Source organism: Littorina saxatilis, linkage group LG1 (genome assembly GCF_037325665.1).
Source record: "Littorina saxatilis isolate snail1 linkage group LG1, US_GU_Lsax_2.0, whole genome shotgun sequence".
NCBI classification, from domain to species: domain Eukaryota; kingdom Metazoa; phylum Mollusca; class Gastropoda; order Littorinimorpha; family Littorinidae; genus Littorina; species Littorina saxatilis.
Window position 1 is genome coordinate 33,754,716 of NC_090245.1, and position 22,528 is coordinate 33,777,243.

At 40.4% G+C, this 22,528-nt stretch overlaps 1 protein-coding gene across 3 annotated transcripts in view; it reads right to left on the reverse strand.

Moving 5' to 3' along the window:
• The window catches only part of LOC138967596 (core-binding factor subunit beta-like), a 59,916-nt gene that overhangs the window by 15,984 nt on the left and 21,404 nt on the right, over positions 1-22,528 (reverse strand). For all 3 annotated transcript variants that reach the window (XM_070340198.1, XM_070340214.1, XM_070340206.1), the window contains exon 3: positions 14,065-14,184. In XM_070340198.1, the coding sequence (XP_070196299.1) occupies positions 14,065-14,184 (120 nt within the window). The remainder of the gene's footprint in view (positions 1-14,064; positions 14,185-22,528) is intronic.

The following is a 22,528-nucleotide window of genomic DNA, read 5'->3' on the forward strand; positions in this document are numbered from 1 at the left end:
ATAGAATATAGTCAATGTTTGTAAAGATTTTAGTCAGGCAGTATGTAAGAAATGTTGCATTCTCCCAGTAAGGTAATACATTGTACTACGTTGCAAGCCCCTGGAGCAATTTTTTGATTAGTGCTTTTGTGAACAAGAAGCAATAAACAAGTGTGTTAATCCCATCTCCCCCCCCCCCCCCCCCTTTTCACTGTCGCGATATAACCATCGTGGTTGAAAACGACGTTAAACACCAAAGAAAGAAAGAAAGAAAGTTTCTCAATTAGTTTAGCAGCTTGATATAGGTGTCCTGAATCAATTCAACAAGAAAGAAAGTTTCTCAATTAGTTTAGCAGCTTGATATAGGTGTCCTGAATCAATTCAACAAGAAAGAAAGTTTCTCAATTAGTTTAGCAGCTTGATATAGGTGTCCTGAATCAATTCAACAAGAAAGAAAGTTTCTCAATTAGTTTAGCAGCTTGATATAGGTGTCCTGAATCAATTCAACAAGAAAGAAAGTTTCTCAATTAGTTTAGCAGCTTGATATAGGTGTTCTGAATCAATTCAACAAGAAAGAAAGTTTCTCAATTAGTTTAGCAGCTTGATATAGGTGTCCTGAATCAATTCAACAAGAAAGAAAGTTTCTCAATTAGTTTAGCAGCTTGACATAGGTGTCCTGAATCAATTCAACAAGAAAGAAAGTTTCTCAATTAGTTTAGCAGCTTGATATAGGTGTCCTGAATCAATTCAACAAGAAAGAAAGTTTCTCAATTAGTTTAGCAGCTTGATATAGGTGTCCTGAATCAATTCAACAAGAAAGAAAGTTTCTCAATTAGTTTAGCAGCTTGATATCGGTGTCCTGAATCAATTCAACAAGAAAGAAAGTTTCTCAATTAGTTTAGCAGCTTGATATAGGTGTCCTGAATCAATTCAACAAGAAAGAAAGTTTCTCAATTAGTTTAGCAGCTTGATATCGGTGTCCTGAATCAATTCAACAAGAAAGAAAGTTTCTCAATTAGTTTAGCAGCTTGATATAGGTGTCCTGAATCAATTCAACAAGAAATTCCCACAATGCACAGAAAGCAGCCAGGCTGTTGGTTTCTGTTTATATATACATGTATTTCAGTTGTAGGATGCTCTTATTTATCTATTTATTTTATTTACGAGGATTTATATCGCGCACGTATCTCACCACACAAGGCGACTCAAGGCGCATGTTAGCCTACCTATTAATGCCGTGTGAGATGGAATTTTTTACACAATATATCACGCATTCACATCCCGTAATATAAGCTTAAAACAGATCTCTGGTGGTTAACATAATCGCTGATAAAAACAACCGGGTATGTCACGAGAAGGAATGTCCCATTTAAACCCGTATAGATCAATCACCTCGATTCCTTCCTTCTTCCTTGCTCTGACCCCCTTTCCCAGTACACCATTACGTGATCGGAAAACGTACAACTGAAAAGTAAAGTGCACTGTACTTCCAAATATAAAAAGGTCACCGCACATCAAAGACCCTGCAGGTCAATGGCGCCATCTAGTGTTTCCGTCCTTTTCCGTCGCAACGACAGATAACCTAACGCTGCGTTTGTCAGTCAGTTCCGTGGAAAAACCATCCGGAATGTTCAACGGGAAGCGTTTTCAATGGGGTAATTAGCAGGCTGTTATAGACACTGCGCCCACTTCAGTAGTTCTCCGTTCCGGATTGACCGTTGATTCCGTAAGTAACCCATTGTGGTGTACGCAAGCCTACTGTAAAGTGCTGTCCACATGGATGCTTTTCATCCGAGTGTCAGCAGCCTTGCTGAACGTTTTCATTGTAGCGCTAAATCGCTGGAAAGTTGTCGCTCAACAGCTGAGGTGGCTCATCGATTTTCACCAGACTCCTCACGTCTACGCCTCGGAAGCATGAAAAAGCGAGCCAATGGAAAGCTGCGCTAAATGTAGCCCCAAATGGAATAAGTCGTTTCAATATCGGCTAGAAAGTTGAACAATGCTCTACTCGGGTTTCGAGTCGAATGAGAGCTGATTGAAAATCGAAGGGTCTGTTAACATGAAAAATCGAAGGGTCTGTTAACATGGCCAAATTCTCACCGATTCTGTGTCGCCAATTTCTAAAAGACTTCTAGCTAACAAAAGTCGGTTCAAAATCGGCGATGTGAACGGCGCTTAACACTGTCCAAATAAGCAGAGGGAACTGGAAAGACAAGCAAGCTAGACAATCAATTATCATCTGGTCGATGGTAGACATCGTCAATAACGAAGTCGTCTGTTCCTACTGTTGGTTTGAATGTACTGTTTTATGGCCATCGGCACTGTCTGACCACACGTTTACATAGACAGTAGATGTCAATAACTGTCTCAGGTCTATGGAATTATCATTGGACCACACATTTACACACACTTTCAGCTTCAACGGCCTGAGACCTACGACATTTCACTGGACCACACATTTACACACACTTTCGGTGTCAATGGTTTGAGGCCTGTAAAGCTATCATTGAAGACGATTTTGCTTGTTCACCCTACCTCATCTAACCGCGTTTTCGAGTTAAAAGTCGTGTTTTTGTAGCACCACTGCAGACCTTGAAAAGTACTTTAGAGGGGAGGAAAGGGAAACGGAGTCACATGCTTTCACAGAAAAGGCACACATAGACAGACGAACATAATTATACAGTATCCACTATTTCTGTATCAAGGAGAACAGGACTAGAACCGCGGCGTTGAATGAATGTCGTCTCAGTGCTTCCGGCGTAAGATTAAATGTGTAAGTCATTGTGGGAAAAGTAAAGGGACATTCCAGACGCCAGGCTTCTATACATTTTACATTGCCCCCAAAACGATAGTTTGCGTTTCTCAGAATAGTCATTCTGAAAAGCTGCAAGTTAAACATTTTAAAGTGCTGCATCTCAAAGATCCAAAGGACGAAAGGCAAAGAAAGACGGAAAGAAGGAAACACGGGGGAGGGGGGGAGGGGGGGAGAAAATGAGGAAGTAGAGACAGGAAACAGGGCATGTTCTCTCTGGTGGAGAAATGTTTGTATTTATTGGAGATATGACACAAACAGCCATATAGACTGAATTAAATACCTCGTGCTATCAGATCATGGAACGATATCAGATCATATTTCTTTTCCCTGATTCTATGCGCGTATTTTCTTGTTTCATACTTTGTTGTGTGTATGTTTGTTGTTTAGATAAACAAAGAAAATGACAAAGAGGAAACAGTAGCTTTGTCCCAGAAGAAAACTAGTCAGTTGAACCCGATCTTCATCCAAGTTCCAAAATCGATTCGAACAGAAAATATTTGTTTCATAACCGAGCTTATTAAAGAAATTTGAGTCGCAGTTGCAGGGTCTCGGAATTAAAAACGCTACACAAAAAAGGAGGCACACATATTTAACTCGGGAACATCAATTTACAATTCATGGATCCTGAAAATGATTGAAGCGATTCTCATTGAGCTGTAAGCAGACTATTAGAGGCTTTGGGCTGCCTTTGGGGAGGGGGGGGGGGGGGGTCACACATTTCAGCTAATAAACGGGTACAAAACAAAGAAATGGATTGAATGAAACATGACAAATTCGAGTCATTCTTAGAAGATGGGCAGACTCTTGAAATGCGTGTGATCGTGTTTTGTATCAAGAACTAATTCCGTTTTTCCCAAAATAGCCTAATTACACAGGCCAATTCTGCCAACATATATGGTTGATTTTTTGCATGCTTATAATTACATCGATTGGTTTTGTTTTTCGCTTGACTCAATGACATTATCTTTTCCTTACTCCTGTTTGTTTGTTTGTTTGTTTATTTGTTGCTTAACGTCCAGCCGACTACGCAGAGCCATATCAGGACGAGGAAGGGGGGGATGAAGGGGGCCACTTGTCAAGCGATTCCTGTTTACAAATGCACTAACCCATTACTTGTGTCCCAGCAGGCTTTAGTAAAACTAAATTAATACCTACTGGAAGATTACCAGTTTCCAGTATGTTAAAATAGGCTTAACCTATCTACTGCTGGACTTACATCAGAACACTAACAGATTAAACTATACATGAATCGCGAGACAAGCGGCAAGAGAAGAGATTTTTGGAAAAAATACAGGTGAATGAGCAAGAAGGCAGAAAAAAGAAAAGAATTCATGAAGAAAAAGAGAGCATGACAGGAAAGAGGAACCAAAAATCTACCTAACAGCAAACTAGAAAGCTCCTGCGGTTCCAAAAACAGGAGGGGCCTTTAATTTCATAACCGCAGTGCCCCACTGCGGGACCTTACTCCTGTAGCCTTTTAGGATTTTAAACACGACATTTAATGATGACGTATTCTTTAATACTGTTTAACCTCACGACGTCAGATTTCATTAGCTTCCAGACGAAGAATCCAGAAACAGTTTTATTTCACTCCAATTTCTTTGATTGCTTGCTGCGGCGCAGGATAATTTTTATGATTAAAAACTGAGTTGCGCGTGTTATTTTTCCCTGTGTGAATCATTCTCATCTCCATATTCCACCACAACAACTGCAGCGGACTCAGAAGATCTCATATTTGATAGCCTCGGGCAGGTAAAACAGCGCACTTGGTTGAAAACCGATCTCCATCCAATCAGCACAAACCCGTTTTGTAATTCCAGCTCGCTGGCCGCAGGCGAGGGTCAGGTAAATATTACAGCAAAACAGAAAAAGATCACTGGGGGGAAAAAAATGGCAGAAAATTGGAGAGAAAAAAAAGGATAAAGATTAAAAAATAAAAAGCCCAAAACGGATGAAAATCGTGTTTCCCTAGCTGCAGGGAAGTGCAGAAACGGGATAAAGAAAAGCAGGAACCCCCGCAGCTACTCGGGTATATGAGGGCAAAAGGCGGTGATCCGTTGTGTACACACAGCTGCACGTGAGCTTTGGTACTGAGCTTTTTTTACTGTCTGTGCGCAGCGCTGTGATCTGCTGGAATTCCCTGGAAGATAAACCGAGTACATGTAATTACAATCACTGCTTCTCCGAATATTACACAGTCGGGTTCATGTGACATCGGAAACCGGGAGTGTGGGCGGTTTCTTTTTTAAATAATAATGAAAACGGGAAAATAGTACACAGGTGCTCAAGTGGTCATAGCCGGTCTTCGTCACTGTCCTATAGACAAAAAGAGCAACACTGCGAATGCACCGTCGAACGCACTCATGCACGGGTACACACTCATATACGCGCTCACGTACGTACACGCACGCGCGATGTATGCTCTTTCGCATTTAATCTTAATTTATCGTAAGATTGTGTTCGTCAAAGTATATATAATTACCTGTTAAACAGAACAGGGAAATTGAAAAATAGAAAATAATTTATTCTTCACACTTGTGTTCTCTTTTTGTTGTTTCGATATCGGGCATGTGCATTGGATACTGTCTGGTGGTTAGAATAAGGACTTCATGTCATTTTCATGATTCGTTTCCGACAAAAACTGAAAAGTGATTGTGAAAGCACAGTGCCTGCATATTAGATAATAAAGAGCATGTGCACACATGCAGCTTTTTAAAAAGAATTCATTCCGGTCTCTGTTAATTTTTCCTCCCAATGTTCCTCGCTGTGAGACAATAAGATGGCAAGAACGGGATTAAAACTTCAACTTGCGACAGCCAAATGCAGTTCAAGTGCACTTAAGCTCCAATTACATTTGTCAAGAGTTCAGGAAATTGGTAGGGTCGCCGAAAAAAGTCTTTGTTTCTGTCGACATTACAATTGAAAGTCCTAGTTCCCCATTTCCTTCTCCGCAATGTTTTTTTTACATTCTATTTTATTATTACATGTATTTAAGCGAAACAAAAAAAGACACATTTACAGTACATCCGATACGCCTTGTTAAATTCTAGGGCCACGTAAAAGTAGCGCGCGGCATTGTTTAATTTGCCCGAGAGCGCCAAGGAGACAGCCACAAGTGCCAAACATTGCAGAATTAAAAATATTTTCAGGACAGGGAGATGAAAGTGATAATGACTTGTCCAACCAAACGCCACTTTGTGTTTTTCGTGAGCCCAAAGACTTTCCAAATTAACGGCAATTACCCTGCTGTCGTGTCTGATTTCAAGATTAAACTGTCGAGCCGGAATAAAAGTTTTGATGGTGTGTTGTCAAGACGGGGAAACAAAACAAGGAAAGGAAAAGGGTTGAGACGATGATTATAACGGGAAGGAAGCAGTAGTAGCTGTAACTGTGCACGAGGTGTTAAAATCACAGATACACACGGCCACGCGCCTGGCCAAACGACATGGAGATCTGCTCGGAAGATAACCTGGATGTGCATCAAGAAGCATGCGCTTAAGACGTAACTCTTGCTTGCTCTAGTTTTCACGTACGCCGCTATCAAGAAAACACAGAAATGTTCATAATTTCTAGGCTTTTCTGGTGGTCGCGGTAGCCATGTCCCAAATCGGCAATTCTCATGAAAACTGGTCAGTTATGTTGAACTTATCATATTGTTAACTGTTTGCAAAACTGAACAAACCCACACCCCACAAACTTCAAACGAAAAATCTACCGTGAAGCAGTATCTTCGTATTTTTCAGTACAATCATGAATGCCGGAAAATTCCAGTAATCGCGATCCCTGTTGGCTGTGTAGCCCTGAAATGCATATCCAGGCTATTCGTCCCGCTGTGTATCACGTGCACTTCTGCTGTTTCTGGGCCCATGGTGTTCGTTTCACAGTTGTACGTCATCCTTCTCTGGCGGATTGTTTGTATTATATTAGTATGTTTTTTCCAGTTACCAAAACCGTTTTGAGTTTCAGAATTTTATATATATAGGCCTATATTTGTTTTAACATTTTTAATGTATCAATCTCACGATCTAACGTGTTACGATTGAACGTTCCGCCTTCGGAACTTAAAACGTTCTGTTTTATTTTAAATGTTTATATGCTGACTTTGATCCAACAAAGAATAAGAAGAAGCCACAGAGCGTACGGAAGTAAACGTCTTTTCTTTCGGCAAAACTCGAGTGACGTCATTCATATGGCATCAAGCAGAATATAAAGTAACCAATTAGGTTTGCGCGAGTCCCAGCAAAGACCATTAACTTGCTTCGTACGAGGCAGCCCTTTATGCCATCACTTACCAAGCAACGGAACAGTTCAACTTGAACTCAAAGTTGAAATCAACCCCGGAGACACTACCGGTTACACCTTAAAAGAGTAATTGTTCGTTCACATGAATTATTTGCATTTTTTTTTTACAAGCGCTACTTGAGAGGCTGCGGGGAGAACGACGGAATACTCCGCACAGAACCGAGACAAAAATGACGCTCTCAGATCAACGATGTTAACCCGTTCGAAACGGTCCTTCGAGGGCCAAACTTGCATCACCAAACAGGATGTTACACCTGCAGTCTTGGATGAGAAACATAACGTCATCTTCGCCTCGATCCGTTTTCTCCGCAACCTCGAGACCAACGACTGACGCCGACCCGGCAGGGGGGCGCTGTGACAACGAAAGAACGAACGGACGAACGAACGAACGAACGAACGACGAAGACGCACGTTCAGACACGTTCAGACAACTAGCTCGAGACGCACGAGAGAGGCACGAGCACTCCATCTCGTGCGCCATCGTGGCCCCCGAGGTCCGACCAGTGGCCCGGGGGAGGGATGCTCGTTGGTGTTGAGTTTACGGAGGGACTAGTTTCAATGTTGCAGTGTGCTGACGAAGAAACAACGGAGGTGGGAAAGTTGCCCATCTCTGCTTTTGCTCCCTGATAGCCTACTTTGTTTTCACTCTCCTTTTTTTCTTTTTTTCTTTTTTTTTCGTGGGGCAAGGTTTGGCTTTTCAGTTCTGTCGTTCATATAATTATGCCTGTTTCTTTCTGCTTTTTTCTCACTTATTTTTTTATTTTTATTTTATTTTATTGTTTTGAGACATGAGCAGATTGTTATCTCGGCGACGGGTTATCCCGATCAGTTTTGCACAAGGGAGCCTGTTCTGGAATTTAAAAAAAAAGAGTTGTCCTCGCTTGTGATGAAGGAGGGAGCGGAGTGAAGTCTGGCGTGTTTGTGTGTTTGAGGGGGGGGGGGGGGGGGATTCTGTGTTTTGATACCCAAGATACTTTATTTTTAAATCTCCGTGTCTTTTTCTTGTAGTTAGTAGGTTGTATGTTGTAGATTTTCGTTGCTTTTTATTCAGCAGAAAAGCTCGAGTTGTGCTCGCAACATCGTACAATGGAAGTATCTGCAGGAAATCGTTCCACCTTTTTAGAGGCGAAATCTGCTATAGATGTGTTCTATACAGGAATCTCATCCATTGTATTTGATACCTTTGCTTCTGATCATTTTGACGTCGTCCTGGAATTTTGGCGTTTAACTCATTTGAGACAGCTTTTCAGCAGAAGACCAAAACTGATTATTTTTATTCTGAAATAGTGTGTGTGTGTGTGTGTTTTTGTTTGTACCTGGTATGGAAAGAAAGATAAAAGAACGTTAAATCATGTATTGTCCATCATTTGTGTTAGAGAATATTTCTCATGAAGAATAATTTACTGAGTCTAAAGTACAAAAACATCAAAATTGTCAAGAATCGAGTTACGCCAAAACTCCAGGACGACGACGATTATGTGTTTTAACGATCGGGAGCAATGGGAGACACATGACAATTTAAACTGAAAAATAACGGACGAAGTTTTTGTTCAACCGTTTATTATTTCACCTGTAAGGCTGTCTGGTGAGGAGTTGTACCCACAATTGAAGCCGCATCAATCACCTGGCACCAAGAACTGAACTCCCTCTGTTGCGACAGACGATTGATTCCGGATGAGATGCTTTTAGCTCCGATGAATATTTGTTCAAGCCCAACAGAATCAATGTTCCTTGGACAGCAAAGTAGCGGTACATGCACTTCCACAAAATAGTGCGTCAGTCATCAACATTTAAACTGCAGCTTTCTACTTATTCCATTTTCTCTTTTTTAAGTTTTCATGTTTGCTTTTTCTCCCCCCCCCCCCCCCCCCCCATCCCCCTTTTCAATACCAACGTAATTAATAAGACTCTGACACAATACTGCATCGATTTCTTTATTTGAGCAGAACATACCTTGGTGCATTTGCTTCGGCGGACTTTTTTTTTAAAGACACAAGTTTGTAGCTTTTGATCCTTTATACTGCAGCTCGATTTTCCTTCCGTTGACCAGCGTGTGAGGTTTTGCATGTGGTTGGCTACCTCCCTCCCCTCTCCCCCCGCGCTTGATACATGTGCGTGCGTGCGTGTGTAGTCAAACCATTTGATCAAATAAACTTTCCCGCTGTCGCAAAGAAGGCCAAAAACTTGCGAACAAAGCCTGGTGGACAACCAAGCTCATTTTTTATCTCTCTTTGAAACCATTCTCTCAAACCTTAGTCATTACAAATGGGCCGAAGCAGCTTAAACCCTTAAACTCATGTTGAAGTGTAGGATTTCCTTTCCTGTTATCATTCGCTCACTTGTTCCACGCGCACAGACGGGTCACTATCCTTTAGACGATTACGACACTTTTATCATTTTTTCCCCACGTACCTAGTTACATTAAAATAAAAGCGAGAACGTGAAAAGCAACGCGACTCGCCAATCAAACGAGCAGAAAACAACACATTGGGCAATGTGTTTTATAGCTAAGCCGCAGGTTTTAACAATTTTTGCCCCTGTGTCGTGCCATGTATACGCGCTTTGCATTTTATTTTATCTGCAACTCAAAATCTATTTATTTAGTCATATTTATGGTTTCATTTTAATCAATCTAATACGAACCTCCCCTCACGTCACCCCTCCCCTCACGTCACCCCTCCCCCCAAGCTTCCAACGGGCAGAACACGCACAGGGCGCGTGCATGAAAGCCGCAAGTTTTAAAAATGTCTGCTCCTGAGGCGTCCGTTCTCTACACGCTGCAGTAAACGTTACTTTAGCTGCAACTCCACATCTCCAGGGCTATATTTAATCATATTCGTCTAAACGATTTATTCAACCATCTGGCAAAATAAAATCCCGCATACATGTAAATTGTACTTGTAACGGAGTACAACGCGTTTAGCTTATAGGCGTAACACTTAGTCATATTCAGGGCTTCATTTTAAAGCACCTAATGGGAAATACGACCCCCTCCCCACCCATCCCCCAAGCGACAATATTACTCAGTTTTATTACTGGTTTTGTGTTTTTACGTCAAAACGAGCCGCGTGAAAGCGGATCAGAAGAAGAGGTGCGTTGGGTGGACCGAAAGTAATAAAACAGGAGGTTGAAGCAAAAAATGGTGTTAATAGTTCAGTTGAAAGACAAGCCCCAACACGGTATAAAAACGGTCACGGATACTGGTGGAAGTACCGCCCTGATATGGCCCTTCGTGGTCGGCTGGGCGTTCAGCAAACAAACAAACAAACTGGTGGAAGTATTTTGTTTGTAAACAGTATCATTGCTTTATTTTTTTATATTTTTGGTTTTACTTTTCTTCTTCCTGTCTTTCTTTCTCTCTCTTTTTTATATTTAGTCAAGTTTTGACTAAATATTTTAACATCGAGGGGGAATCGAAACGAGGGTCGTGGTGTATGTGCGTGTGTGTGTGCGTGTGTGTGTCTGTGTGTGTGTGTGTGTGTGTGTAGAGCGATTCAGACTAAACTACTGGACCGATCTTTATGAAATTTGACATGAGAGTTCCTGGGTATGAAATCCCCGAACGTTTTTTTCATTTTTTTGATAAATGTCTTTGATGACGTCACATCCGGCTTTTCGTGAAAGTTGAGGCGGCACTGTCACGCCCTCATTTTTCAACCAAATTGGTTGAAATTTTCGTCAAGTACTCTTCGACGAAGCCCGGGGTTCGGTATTGCATTTCAGCTTGGTGGCTTAAAAATTAATTAATGACTTTGGTCATTAAAAATCTGAAAATTGTAAAAAAAAATAAAAATTTATAAAACGATCCAAATTTACGTTTATCTTATTCTCCATCATTTGCTGATTCCAAAAACATATAAATATGTTATATTTGGATTAAAAACAAGCTCTGAAAATTAAATATATAAAAATTATTATCAAATTTTTTTTTTCGAAATCAATTTAAAAACACTTTCATCTTATTCCTTGTCGGTTCCTGATTCCAAAAATATATAGATATGATATGTTTGGATTAAAAACACGCTCAGAAAGTTAAAACAAAGAGAGGTACAGAAAAGCGTGCTATCCTTCTCAGCGCAACGAATACCCCGCTCTTCTTGTCAATTCCACGTGCACTGCCTTTGCCACAGGCGGTGGAGTGACGATGCTACGAGTATACGGTCTTGCTGCGTTGCGTTGCGTTCAGTTTCATTCTGTGAGTTCAACAGCTACTTGACTAAATATTGTATTTTCGCCTTACGCGACTTGTTTTCTTTTCCCCTTTAATGACTTCTTGTTGTTTTCTCTATGAATCTTTGGTGAAATACTTTCTAATTCAGCATTCTCTGATCATTCTCAATATTTTTCTTTCTCTCTTTTCTTTCTTTCTTCCTTTAATACCTTCTTTTTGTTTTATCTATTACTCTTTGGTGAAATACTTTCTAATTTAGCATTCTCTGATCACTCTAAAAGTAAGTAAGTGAGAGAGTGAGTGATTGAGTGCGTGAGTGAGTTAGCGAGCATGTCAGAAGCAGAAGAACGCCCAAGAACAAGGTAAAGGCAACAAGTCGCGTAAGGCGAAAATACAATATTTAGTCAAGTAGCTGTCGAACTCACAGAATGAAACTGAACGCAATGCCATTTTACTCGTAGCATCGTCAGGCCACCGCTCATGGCAAAGGCAGTGAAATTGACAAGAAGAGCGGGGTAGTAGTTGCGCTAAGAAGGATAGCACGCTTTTCTGTACCTCTCTTTGTTTTAACTTTCTGAGCGTGTTTTTAATCCAAACATATCATATCTATATGTTTTTGGAATCAGGAACCGACAAGGAATAAGATGAAAGTGTTTTTAAATTGATTTGGACAATTTAATTTTGATAATAATTTTTATATATTTAATTTTCAGAGCTTGTTTTTAATCCGAATATAACATATTTATATGTTTTTGGAATCAGCAAATGATGGAAAATAAGATAAACGTAAATTTGGAGCGTTTTATAAATTTTTATTTTTTTTTACAATTTTCCGATTTTTAATGACCAAAGTCATTAATTAATTTTTAAGCCACCAAGCTGAAATGCAATACCGAACCCCGGGCTTCGTCGAAGATTACTTGACCAAAATTTCAACCAATTTGGTTGAAAAATGAGGGCGTGACAGTGCCGCCTCAACTTTCACGAAAAGCCGGATATGACGTCATCAAAGACATTTATCAAAAAAATGAAAAAAACGTTCGGGGATTTCATACCCAGGAACTCTCATGTCAAATTTCATAAAGATCGGTCCAGTAGTTTAGTCTGAATCGCTCTACACACACACACAGACACACACACACACACACACACACACACACACACACACATACACCACGACCCTCGTCTCGATTCCCCCCTCTACGTTAAAATATTTAGTCAAAACTTGACTAAATATAAAAAGGAACAACTTCAAGAAGAAGACGAACAGAAGCAAGTAACAAGTCGCGTAAGGCGAAAATAGAATATTTAGTCAAGTAGCTGTCGAACTCACAGAATGAAACTGAACGCAATGCCATTTTTCAGCAAGACCGTATACTCGTAGCATCGTCAGTCCACCGCTCATGGCAAAGGCAGTGAAATTGACAAGAAGAGCGGGGTAGTAGTTGCGCTAAGAAGGATAGCACGCTTTTCTGTACCTCTCTTTGTTTTAACTTTCTGAGCGTGTTTTTAATCCAAACATATCATATCTATATGTTTTTGGAATCAGGAACCGACAAGGAATAAGATGAAAGTGTTTTTAAATTGATTTGGACAATTTAATTTTGATAATAATTTTTATATATTTAATTTTCAGAGCTTGTTTTTAATCCGAATATAACATATTTATATGTTTTGGGAATCAGCAAATGATGGAGAATAAGATAAACGTAAATTTGGATCGTTTTATAAATTTTTATTTTTTTTTACAATTTTCAGTTTTTAATGACCAAAGTCATTAATTAATTTTTAAGCCACCAAGCTGAAATGCAATACCGAAGTCCGGGCTTCGTCGAAGATTACTTGACCAAAATTTCAACCAATTTGGTTGAAAAATGAGGGCGTGACAGTGCCGCCTCAACTTTCACGAAAAGTCGGATATGACGTCATCAAAGACATTTATCAAAAAAATGAAAAAAACGTTCGGGGATTTCATACCCAGGAACTCTCATGTCAAATTTCATAAAGATCGGTCCAGTAGTTTAGTCTGAATTGCTCTACACACACACACACACACACACACACAGACAGACACACACACACACACACACACACACACACACACCACGACCCTCGTTTCGATTCCCCCTCGATGTTAAAATATTTAGTCAAAACTTGACTAAATATAAAAAAAGAAGAAGAAAAAAATCCCCTACCATCCCCGCCCCGAGGCAAAACAATCAGCTGACCTTACGACGCAGTAATCATCAATTTTCACTCGAACGTGTGTTGCTTTATAACTGATGAATGCAATGTGTGTTTCTTTTGGCACAATTGCAGTCTCCTCGTCACCACAAAGGGTACGGCAAGAAAACACTTTCGTGTGATGTGTTTGTGTCTCGTTTTGTTTCATTGAATGAGGCTCTGTCTTGATGAAACATTGTCTTCCACGCTGTTGTGTAATCATTCGTTAACAGTGACTGCTGATTAACAATGACGGAGTTATGAATTATTGGTTTGACGTTAGTGCGAATGAATTACAAACGGACGAACACATTAACCATAGAGAGATGACGAGCATTACTATGTGTAGTACCACAATGAGCTTCAAACTTGCTGTAGATCTTAACTTGTCTGTTCTTTTTCTGTTCTGAAGTGAATACAACACTGCTTAAAAAAAAACCAAAAAAACACAAACCTCAAGCTTCACAACACGGAAACTCCAAATAAAGCTTGAACCAAAACTCAAGTATACAACAATGTGACTTTTTTTTCCACAACAAGACAACATTTGTTGCAAAGTAAATGCGTGACTCACCTTTCCAGGTTCTCTGTCGAAATTAACGAATTCTCTGGTGGGCACTCTCTCTTCTGCTATGTCCGACCAGGCGTTGGCGGAAAAATTCAACTGTAAGTTCGTCCCCGTCGATACAAAAGCCTGAAACAAACAGAACTGAAGCTAATGAATCAACGGGTCAGGCGATCGTTCAATCAAGCAAGCAATGATCAAATGACCAGCAATAAGGGCTATAGCTGCAGTGACAGTCTTATTTTACAGACCTCGAAGAAGAAGAAAAAACTGAAAAAAACTCAGTTCTCAACAACAACAAAAGTCGTACATTGGAGATGAATTTAAAAGGTTCGTGAACAAAAAAAATCTGAGAAAACATAGTCTTTATGGGGTGAGTGTGACAATGGGTTGGCTAAAAACAGGGGGTCTTACGAGGGGTGTGTGGGGGTCAACCGAATACACCGAATAACGGCAGTCCTACTGTGCATTGTCATGTCCCCGGTCCAAAAGAATATGGCGAATATTAACTTTTGCTGCGAGTTGAAACAGATTTTGTTGGCGACAAAAACTCCCTTCAGCAAACCAATATTAGCAAAGCAATATTTACCCACAAAAGTGTCGCATAAACGAGCAGAGCGAATAGAAAAGACACAGAACATCAAAAAGGCAAAAGACGGAGAAAAGACATTGATCAAATGTCTTATTTCTAGTGAAGGCTTACAGACAAACAGACAGACATACAGACAGACAGAGGAGAGAGAGAGAGACACACACACACACACACACACACACACACACACACACACACACACACACAGTGTGTGTGTGTGTGTGTGTGTGTGTGTGTGTGTGTGTGTGTGTGTGTGTGTGTGTGTGTGTGGGTGTGTGTGTGTGAACCCAAAGAGATGTAGACCAAACATGGAACCAGGAAGAAATATCAATGTCAACGACATGAAATTTGACCATCGATGATTGAATTCAATTCCACGACAAAGGGAAAAGAAACAGAACAAAACTATCCTAATTTGATTGTACTTTTTTTTTGCTAGCAATAGCTCAGCACTGATAACAAATGTTTACTGTATCGCGCCCCCCCCCCCCCCCCCGCCCCGCCCCCCCCCCCCCCAATCCTCCTCCCTTCCTCCGCTTGCAACCAAGAAAACACGCACAAAACTTCATTTCGTTCTTCGGTTTCCTGCGGTATCATTTCAAACGTCTTTCTCCAGTTTCCCTTAAACTCAATTCTGTGGATTTTATTACCGGAAACGGGCGACAAATCTCAATGAGGTTCTGAAAATTAGATTTTTAGCGGTAAGAGGAGATGGAGCTTGTGGAATAAAGAGAGAAATATAGGACATGAGTGAAGAGAATTATTGTCATTGTTTCTGCCTTCGCTCCCGATTGCAAGCATCTCCAGTAAATTACTTTATTCCCCCCCTCTGCTTCTTTACCTCTGTAAACTTGTAGAGCTAGTTATTTTTCGATAAACACCCAGCAACCAAACAAATAACGACCCAGCAACAGCCTGAATCCTCGATAGCGCAATGGGTTGAGAAGCTGTTCTGCGTCGGTACTACTTTTGCGACTGAAAAGTTCCGAACGCTCTAATGTACGAAGTATACATCTCTGGAGCAAACAATACAAACATATCGCATTTAAATTAACAACTACAGGCCTGAACACATGAATCTCCATATAAAATCCATGAGTTTGGTTGTTTTCTGAATCTTGGTCTGCTGTGCACAAACGGTTCATCACAAGCAAATTCCCAAGGCAAGTAACTCTCATACTTTGTCCAGCGACATGAGTAGTTCCCCTTTCAAATTTCTTTTCACTCAGTTTCTTCGACAACAGACTGCAATCCGACGGTCAGTTTTCAACAATATTTCATTTAATAAACAGATCACACGCAACCAAATGCACACATCTCATCAATTTAAACAACATAAAGCGGTTTCATACACTATTTTCCCCAGAAAACAGAACTTCATACAGTTTTTAACGTTGGAACACGGGTGCAAAAGTTCGTCTGCTAGTCCCATTTGACAAAAGAACATTATCCTAAGCGATACCAAAACATATACAGAACACACAATATCCGCCTTTGCCGCCACAGCAGAATAACAGCATATCTGTGTACTTCATTTTAGTCCAAAATAGGAAAACTGACAAGAAGTGTTAACAGAATGGAATGATTTGCACGGAACTATATAATACAACCGCGCATTAATCGATCGCCTGCGCAGGTTGACTGGTTGAGTGAATAGGATTCGATCAAACTTTCGCAAAAAAACTCCTCTTTTCTTTGAATAACTGAAGAAAGGAGGAATAAAGAGGTTACACACCTCGTCTCGGTGATTATAAAAAATAATGGTCTCAGTTCGCGGTCACGAAAAAGATCGCTAAAGCTCGCATTTTTCATGATCCGCTAACTTCGACCATTATTTTTAATAATCACTGAGACTCGGCATGTAACCTCTACGTATCTCGAGGAAGTGGACAATATATACTATTGAACAACTTGCAGCTATATGCACGCGCAACTGAGAGGGTTAACCGGTTGATGTTTTTGACCTTTGACATGGTTTTCAAAATTCCGGTAGTCGTTTTAACACGGGGCTTGACTGGATGAGAACGGGGTGGGGGTGGGTGGGGCCTTCCTAAATAAGGCAAGGGTACGGCGGTTGCCCAAGGCCATGTTGGGAGCCCACGTTCATGTGTGAAGGGGGGGGAGAGAGAGTCTTCCGGAAGCCAGGAAGCCCTGCAACATTCCTGTGCTTCAGCCTCTGTAAAAGACGTCAAGCCTGAATGATTCACAATATGACACACTGATCTATGACTGTGGATTTTCAACACGTCCAGTTATCAATAAAGCCACATCTTAGACAATTAAAGGTTTGTCAGTCGTACTTCAGGACATTTGACTGCATTTACCTCTGATTACTTTCCATGAAAAGAAGTTGCCGTGTAAATTGAGACAGACACATGATTTTGGGTGCACACTTGATAATTTCACTTAGCCTATATCACTGAAGGTTACCTCTACTGAGAGGTCAACCATCCATTAAACACGTCGTGATTGTGAAAGCTCCGCAGGTGCGCACAAGAAAATGCAATCACAAAACAATCGTTCAGCCTTGTTCTTCAAAATCAAGAACGAATATAGAATTCCAATTATGTGTCGCTTTAAATCAGCGAACAACATACATAAAATCGACACTCTATCTCTTCGGAAGTGCTTCCTTTTCTTAATTTCATGAGAACAACCTCGCTTGACAATTTTTTTTCTCGTAATTTAATCAAGTTTGGATTTACAAACTATCAGAACCTCTGATGGGTCAGATAACCCAAACTGAAACTCATTACAGTAATTGTAAAAAAAGTAAATTTTAAGGGGCTTATTGTCCGTCAGGTCTTAATTGCCTATATTGGACATGAATTGGTTTATACGATTCGAGTTTTTACGCCCTCACGGCTTTTGATGTATGCGTGTTTAGGTGGTATCAGCCATCTGCACTTATGGTAGAATGACCAAGATCTTTAACGTGCCATTGTGGTGACACGGGGGTGGGAGATGGATACCGTCTCTGGGTCTGCACATAAAGTTGACCCGTGTCCGTCCCGGCCCGGATTCGAACCAGCGACCTTTCGATCACAAGTCCAGTGCTCTACCACCTGAGCTACCCGGGCCCCACAGTAATTGCTGGTCATCAATTCTTGTTGAACAAAACCCATTGTTAACCTCCTGGCGGTGTACATTATTAATGACCTACGATACAGATACATGCACAGCCATGCGGTGACCTTAAGAGTCATTTTTTTGCTGCTGATATGACGCAGTCACCGAGACAAAATTTGTTCTCGAAAGTCTTTGTCGGTTACTTGAGAGACATGCAGCAGAAGTGACAGAATGTTTACGTGACGCCATTATTCGTACTGTGACATCATTTCGAAGTTTGATTATCTTCTGACGTCAGATAATTAACGCTGGAAGAGGGCCAAGCTTTATCGTCTTATTTTCGTCGGTGTCGTTTCTAATTAAATTATGCTTCCCTAGTTTCTGTCAGCCAACAGTGTCAATGGTAAGTAGCTAAGACATAGTAACAACTGTCAACTGACTGGGTAAGGCTAAATTTAAAAGTCCTCACAGGAAACTAGTGCCTGTTTATGGGGACATGAAGTTGATGCGCAAAGGACTGGGACTAAGATTAAGAATCGTCATTAAATCCCTGATGGCTCTCGCAAATTCTCGCCATAGCGGGATTTGCTCGATCGTTCCATGGTGAACAGGTTACCTTGATGGTTGACGTGCATTGACGTAAGAATCTGTCCCAGTCAGTCAAATTCTGCACTCTTTTTGAATAAAACATTACATGGTACGCTGTTTTATGATTCACTGTCATGAACAAGATTACGTTCAGCGATGATCTTCCTTGAGCACTTTCGCTTTAAAACATGATCATCTTCGGAAAAACCCATTTGGTTCAGGAAGTTGAAGCATGAAACAGATCCAGTGACACGGATATTGTGCATATTGCTGTCACACTTTCAACAAACATTGCAAAGAGATACAGAGAAAAAAATGACAGAAAAACAATAAAAATAAACAATTAAGTGGATATCTGATTGAAACCTAAGCTATCTTTTTTCTAGTTAATCTTTTTTCTTTTCTTTGTTTGTCCTCGGGTTTCCTCCGCCTCCCTTTTTTTTCTCAAGTGCTACATGCCACAATGATGCTAGGATTCGTGCGGTTTGGAACAGGAAGTAAGATTGATAAGGATCGTATCACCCCAATGACAAGTTTTGTTCTTGTCCGCAGCGCCAAAATGAGCCTGTAAACACTTTCTCAGCTGATCATGACAGAGAGGTTTGGAAAACAAGAAAATGATGTTATTCCAGCCATCGTGACCAGCTTCACGGTCATATCTTGGATTTGATTACTTTAAGCAAAGTAATGCTACGCCATTTATTCCGTGTTCTCAAGTTTGAGATGCAGTAAGTTCTTTCTAGCTCTTTCTTCTTCGTTCTTTGTTGCTGTTATGTCCTTTACTTTCAAAGTTCCGATCCACCTTTACATATTTTCTTTTCCTTTTCCGTTCGTTTCCTTCTTGTTCTTCTTCGACCTGTTTGTATTCTGATTTTTTTAAAATAATTTTAAGTATGCTTCCATTTTACAATCCCATCGTAATCTTCATTCAAGACGATTAAAGACAGAAAACTGCAGTAACTTTTCAGTTTCAGTGCAAAACACAAAAAAGACGATTCCATCTCTTCACTTTCTTTGGTTGTTAAACTCAAAGACAAGTTAATTTTTGTGTGTGAAGCTTTGTCCTTTCTCAAAGTACGGACAAAACTAAAAGTCGATCTCTCTTTGATCCCCATTTCAACGGAAAGTGGGAGTTTTTGTATTCTCTTGTCAGCGATAAATCTATAAAGCGGCATTGCTCGGCCGTTTTTAACGGTACCCCTCTTCCCTTGTTAACCATCTTCCAGATCATCACAATGCATGAGATAATAGCTTCCGCCCGCTCAGATACATACCCTAAATTTACTCCATTAGGGGTGGGACTCTCTTGTGATGAAAAACGAGGAAATCCCTTTCTAGGGGGGTTCGGGGGCATGCTCCCCCGAATTTTGTTTAAATGGTACATTAAAATCAGTGCAATCTGGTGCATTCTGCGACTAAAATTCAACTCGTTTGGATCAGGTAAAAAAGACATTCTCCTCACTCCCCCCCCCCCCCCCAAAAAAAAAAATATATATATATATATACCCAAACAAAAAACACTTTCACACAACAATCTTTCTTTCTTTATTTGGTGTTTAACGTCGTTTTCAACCACGAAGGTTATATCGCGACGGGGAAAGGGGGGAGATGGGATAGAGCCACTTGTTAATTGTTTCTTGTTCACAAAAGCACTAATCAAAACATTGCTCCAGGGGCTTGCAACGTAGTACAATATATTACCTTACTGGGAGAATGCAAGTTTCCAGTACAAAGGACTTAACATTTCTTACATACTGCTTGACTAAAATCTTTACAAACATTGACTATATTCTATACAAGAAACACTTAACAAGGGTAAAAGGAGAAACAGAATCCGTTAGTCGCCTCTTACGACATGCTGGGGAGCATCGGGTAAATTCTTCCCCCTAACCCGCGTGGGGTGGCAGGATTTGTGCCAAGTGGCATATTTGAGAATCTGTAAAAAAAAAAAAATAAAAAAAAAAATTAAATGTTAAAAGATGGCTACCAGAAATGTGCAAGACAAAGTAAAACAAAACAATAAAGTTAATAGACCTTCAACTATCTTCACAGTCTGAGGCGCGAAAGTCTTCAAAAAGGAAAAGATAAACATGAGGGGAACAAAAAACAACTTCGTCTAAGTCCCTGGCTATTGTGCAGAAAATCCGTCCTTCCACGCTCTTTTCTGGACTTTGATTTTACTGGTTCATTTTTATTCTAACCGTTATTCTATAGACATGCTTGTGTCGTTCTCTCCGCATTTTCTTAAAAGAAAGGGAACCTTAACACTGTTGATAAAGGTTTTCAAAACGTCGAGCACGTGGTGGCTGCAAAACTCTTCTTTTCCAACCGCGACCTTTCAAACTCGTATGAAAGTCACTGAGGCGTGAAATAACATTTTGTATAATTTGCTCTGAACTTGGCTCTTCCCTTACCCCCGTTTAAAATCCGACCCGCTCATTCCAACTCGCCGTCTCGAAGCAATGGAAACCTTATGTTACAAATCCTATTTAAGACATAATGCTACAAAAAGAGAAGTACAAAACCAAGGAAGGAAAACTCTACAGCCTGCTCATTCCAACCCGCCGTCTCAAAACAATTTAAACCTTATGTTACAAATCCTATTAAAGACATGATGCTACAGAAAAGGGAGGTAACAAATTAAGGAAGGAGAATTCTACTCGAACTGCTACCAACAGATGGTGCAGGTGCTAGACACTTAAAATCACCGATGCAGATGACTGAGATGCACGAACTTCAATTCTATCCACTGCATTATCGCCCTTGCAGTCCTGAAAGTTGCAAATCCACCCTCAATGAAAACGGTTCTGAGTCGACACTCGCCTAATAAGATGTTTAAGCCATCCCTCTCGTGTATGTTTCACCCTGGTTGCAGTTTTCTTTGTCACAGTCAAGTGTGGCAGGCTAAAGGGATTAAGACAGTTCTGAGTCGACAACCGCAAAATGTTGAACTCTCCCTCGTGTTTAATTCTACTTGCCTTCAATTTTCTTAGTCACAATTAAAAGTGAAAGGCCATCGGAAGGACGGCCACAAAAAATGTTAATCTCTCCCTCTTGTTCCCTTGTCCTTCGCTTCAATTTACTGTGACACAATCAGGCGTGAAAGGTTAAGGGAAAGCGGGTGTCAAAAGCATATGTCCGGGAGACTGTACCCTCATGGCATCAATGCTGGAGGATTACATGCACTTCTGGCATGACCCCTGCTTTTGTTCACTCCCTCGCTCCTTGCAGTATCTCAACTGTCAAATAGGCAAAGCCGGAGTTGATTAAGACACCGATACAAAGATGTGGTTTCGTTCTGCCAGGAAACGTTCTTTAAATAAAAATCAAATAAACAGACTTTATTCCCATTCTGCAAAGATTAAAAAAAACTGCGTTTAAAACTGGAACAACTGAACATTCAAACACTGAAGTCAAGGCATTATATAATTACTATGGCGTGTGGTGACATTTCAAACCCTAGACTGAACTGTGTAGCTCTGAGACGGAGTGTACCTTTAATATTATACATGTAATATGAGACTACAGACGTTGCGTGAAGTATACACGTACACCCTCTCGAATTAAACCTCAAGTGACTACATAAGAGTTTTTTGTAATCATCTCTAAACAGCCTTCCTGGTTCAGATAATCACGCACAGAGTTAAACCGACTGTGCCACAGTCACCAAAAAGTCGAGCACGTCGAATGCTTTAAGGAAGATAATATTTCCATTAAACAACTGCTTTAGGAAAACATGCTTGTCGATAGACTCATCAAGTTCTGAAAAGGCGGAAGCTAGTAAACCATTAACTTCCTCAAGTATAATTGCGACGCGAATGCACACAAAAAACCTTGAATCACGGACGTGGCAGTTTCCGTATCATCCAAAGTAGTCGCCTGCACTTTCACTTTTCTGTACAGATGCATTGCATCATGTTGTTTTTGTTAACAGAGGAAGAAGATCAAAATTTCACACACGTTTTTATAGCGTCGCTACACTGTAGTGCCGCTTGCAAACCAAGGGCGCTGTTAAAGTTAGTTTACCACAATAGAAAAGAGTCTTTTTTTGTTACTTTTTGTTATTGTTTACTTCTTCTCCTTTTCGTTTAGAAGTACACCAGTCGTACATGAATATATGACCTTGATATACTTTATGGAAGGTGACATGCTAGAAAACGCACAAACACAAAAATGAAGCTACACAAACGCACAAGTAAATCTGAGTGTGCTAGAAAACGCACA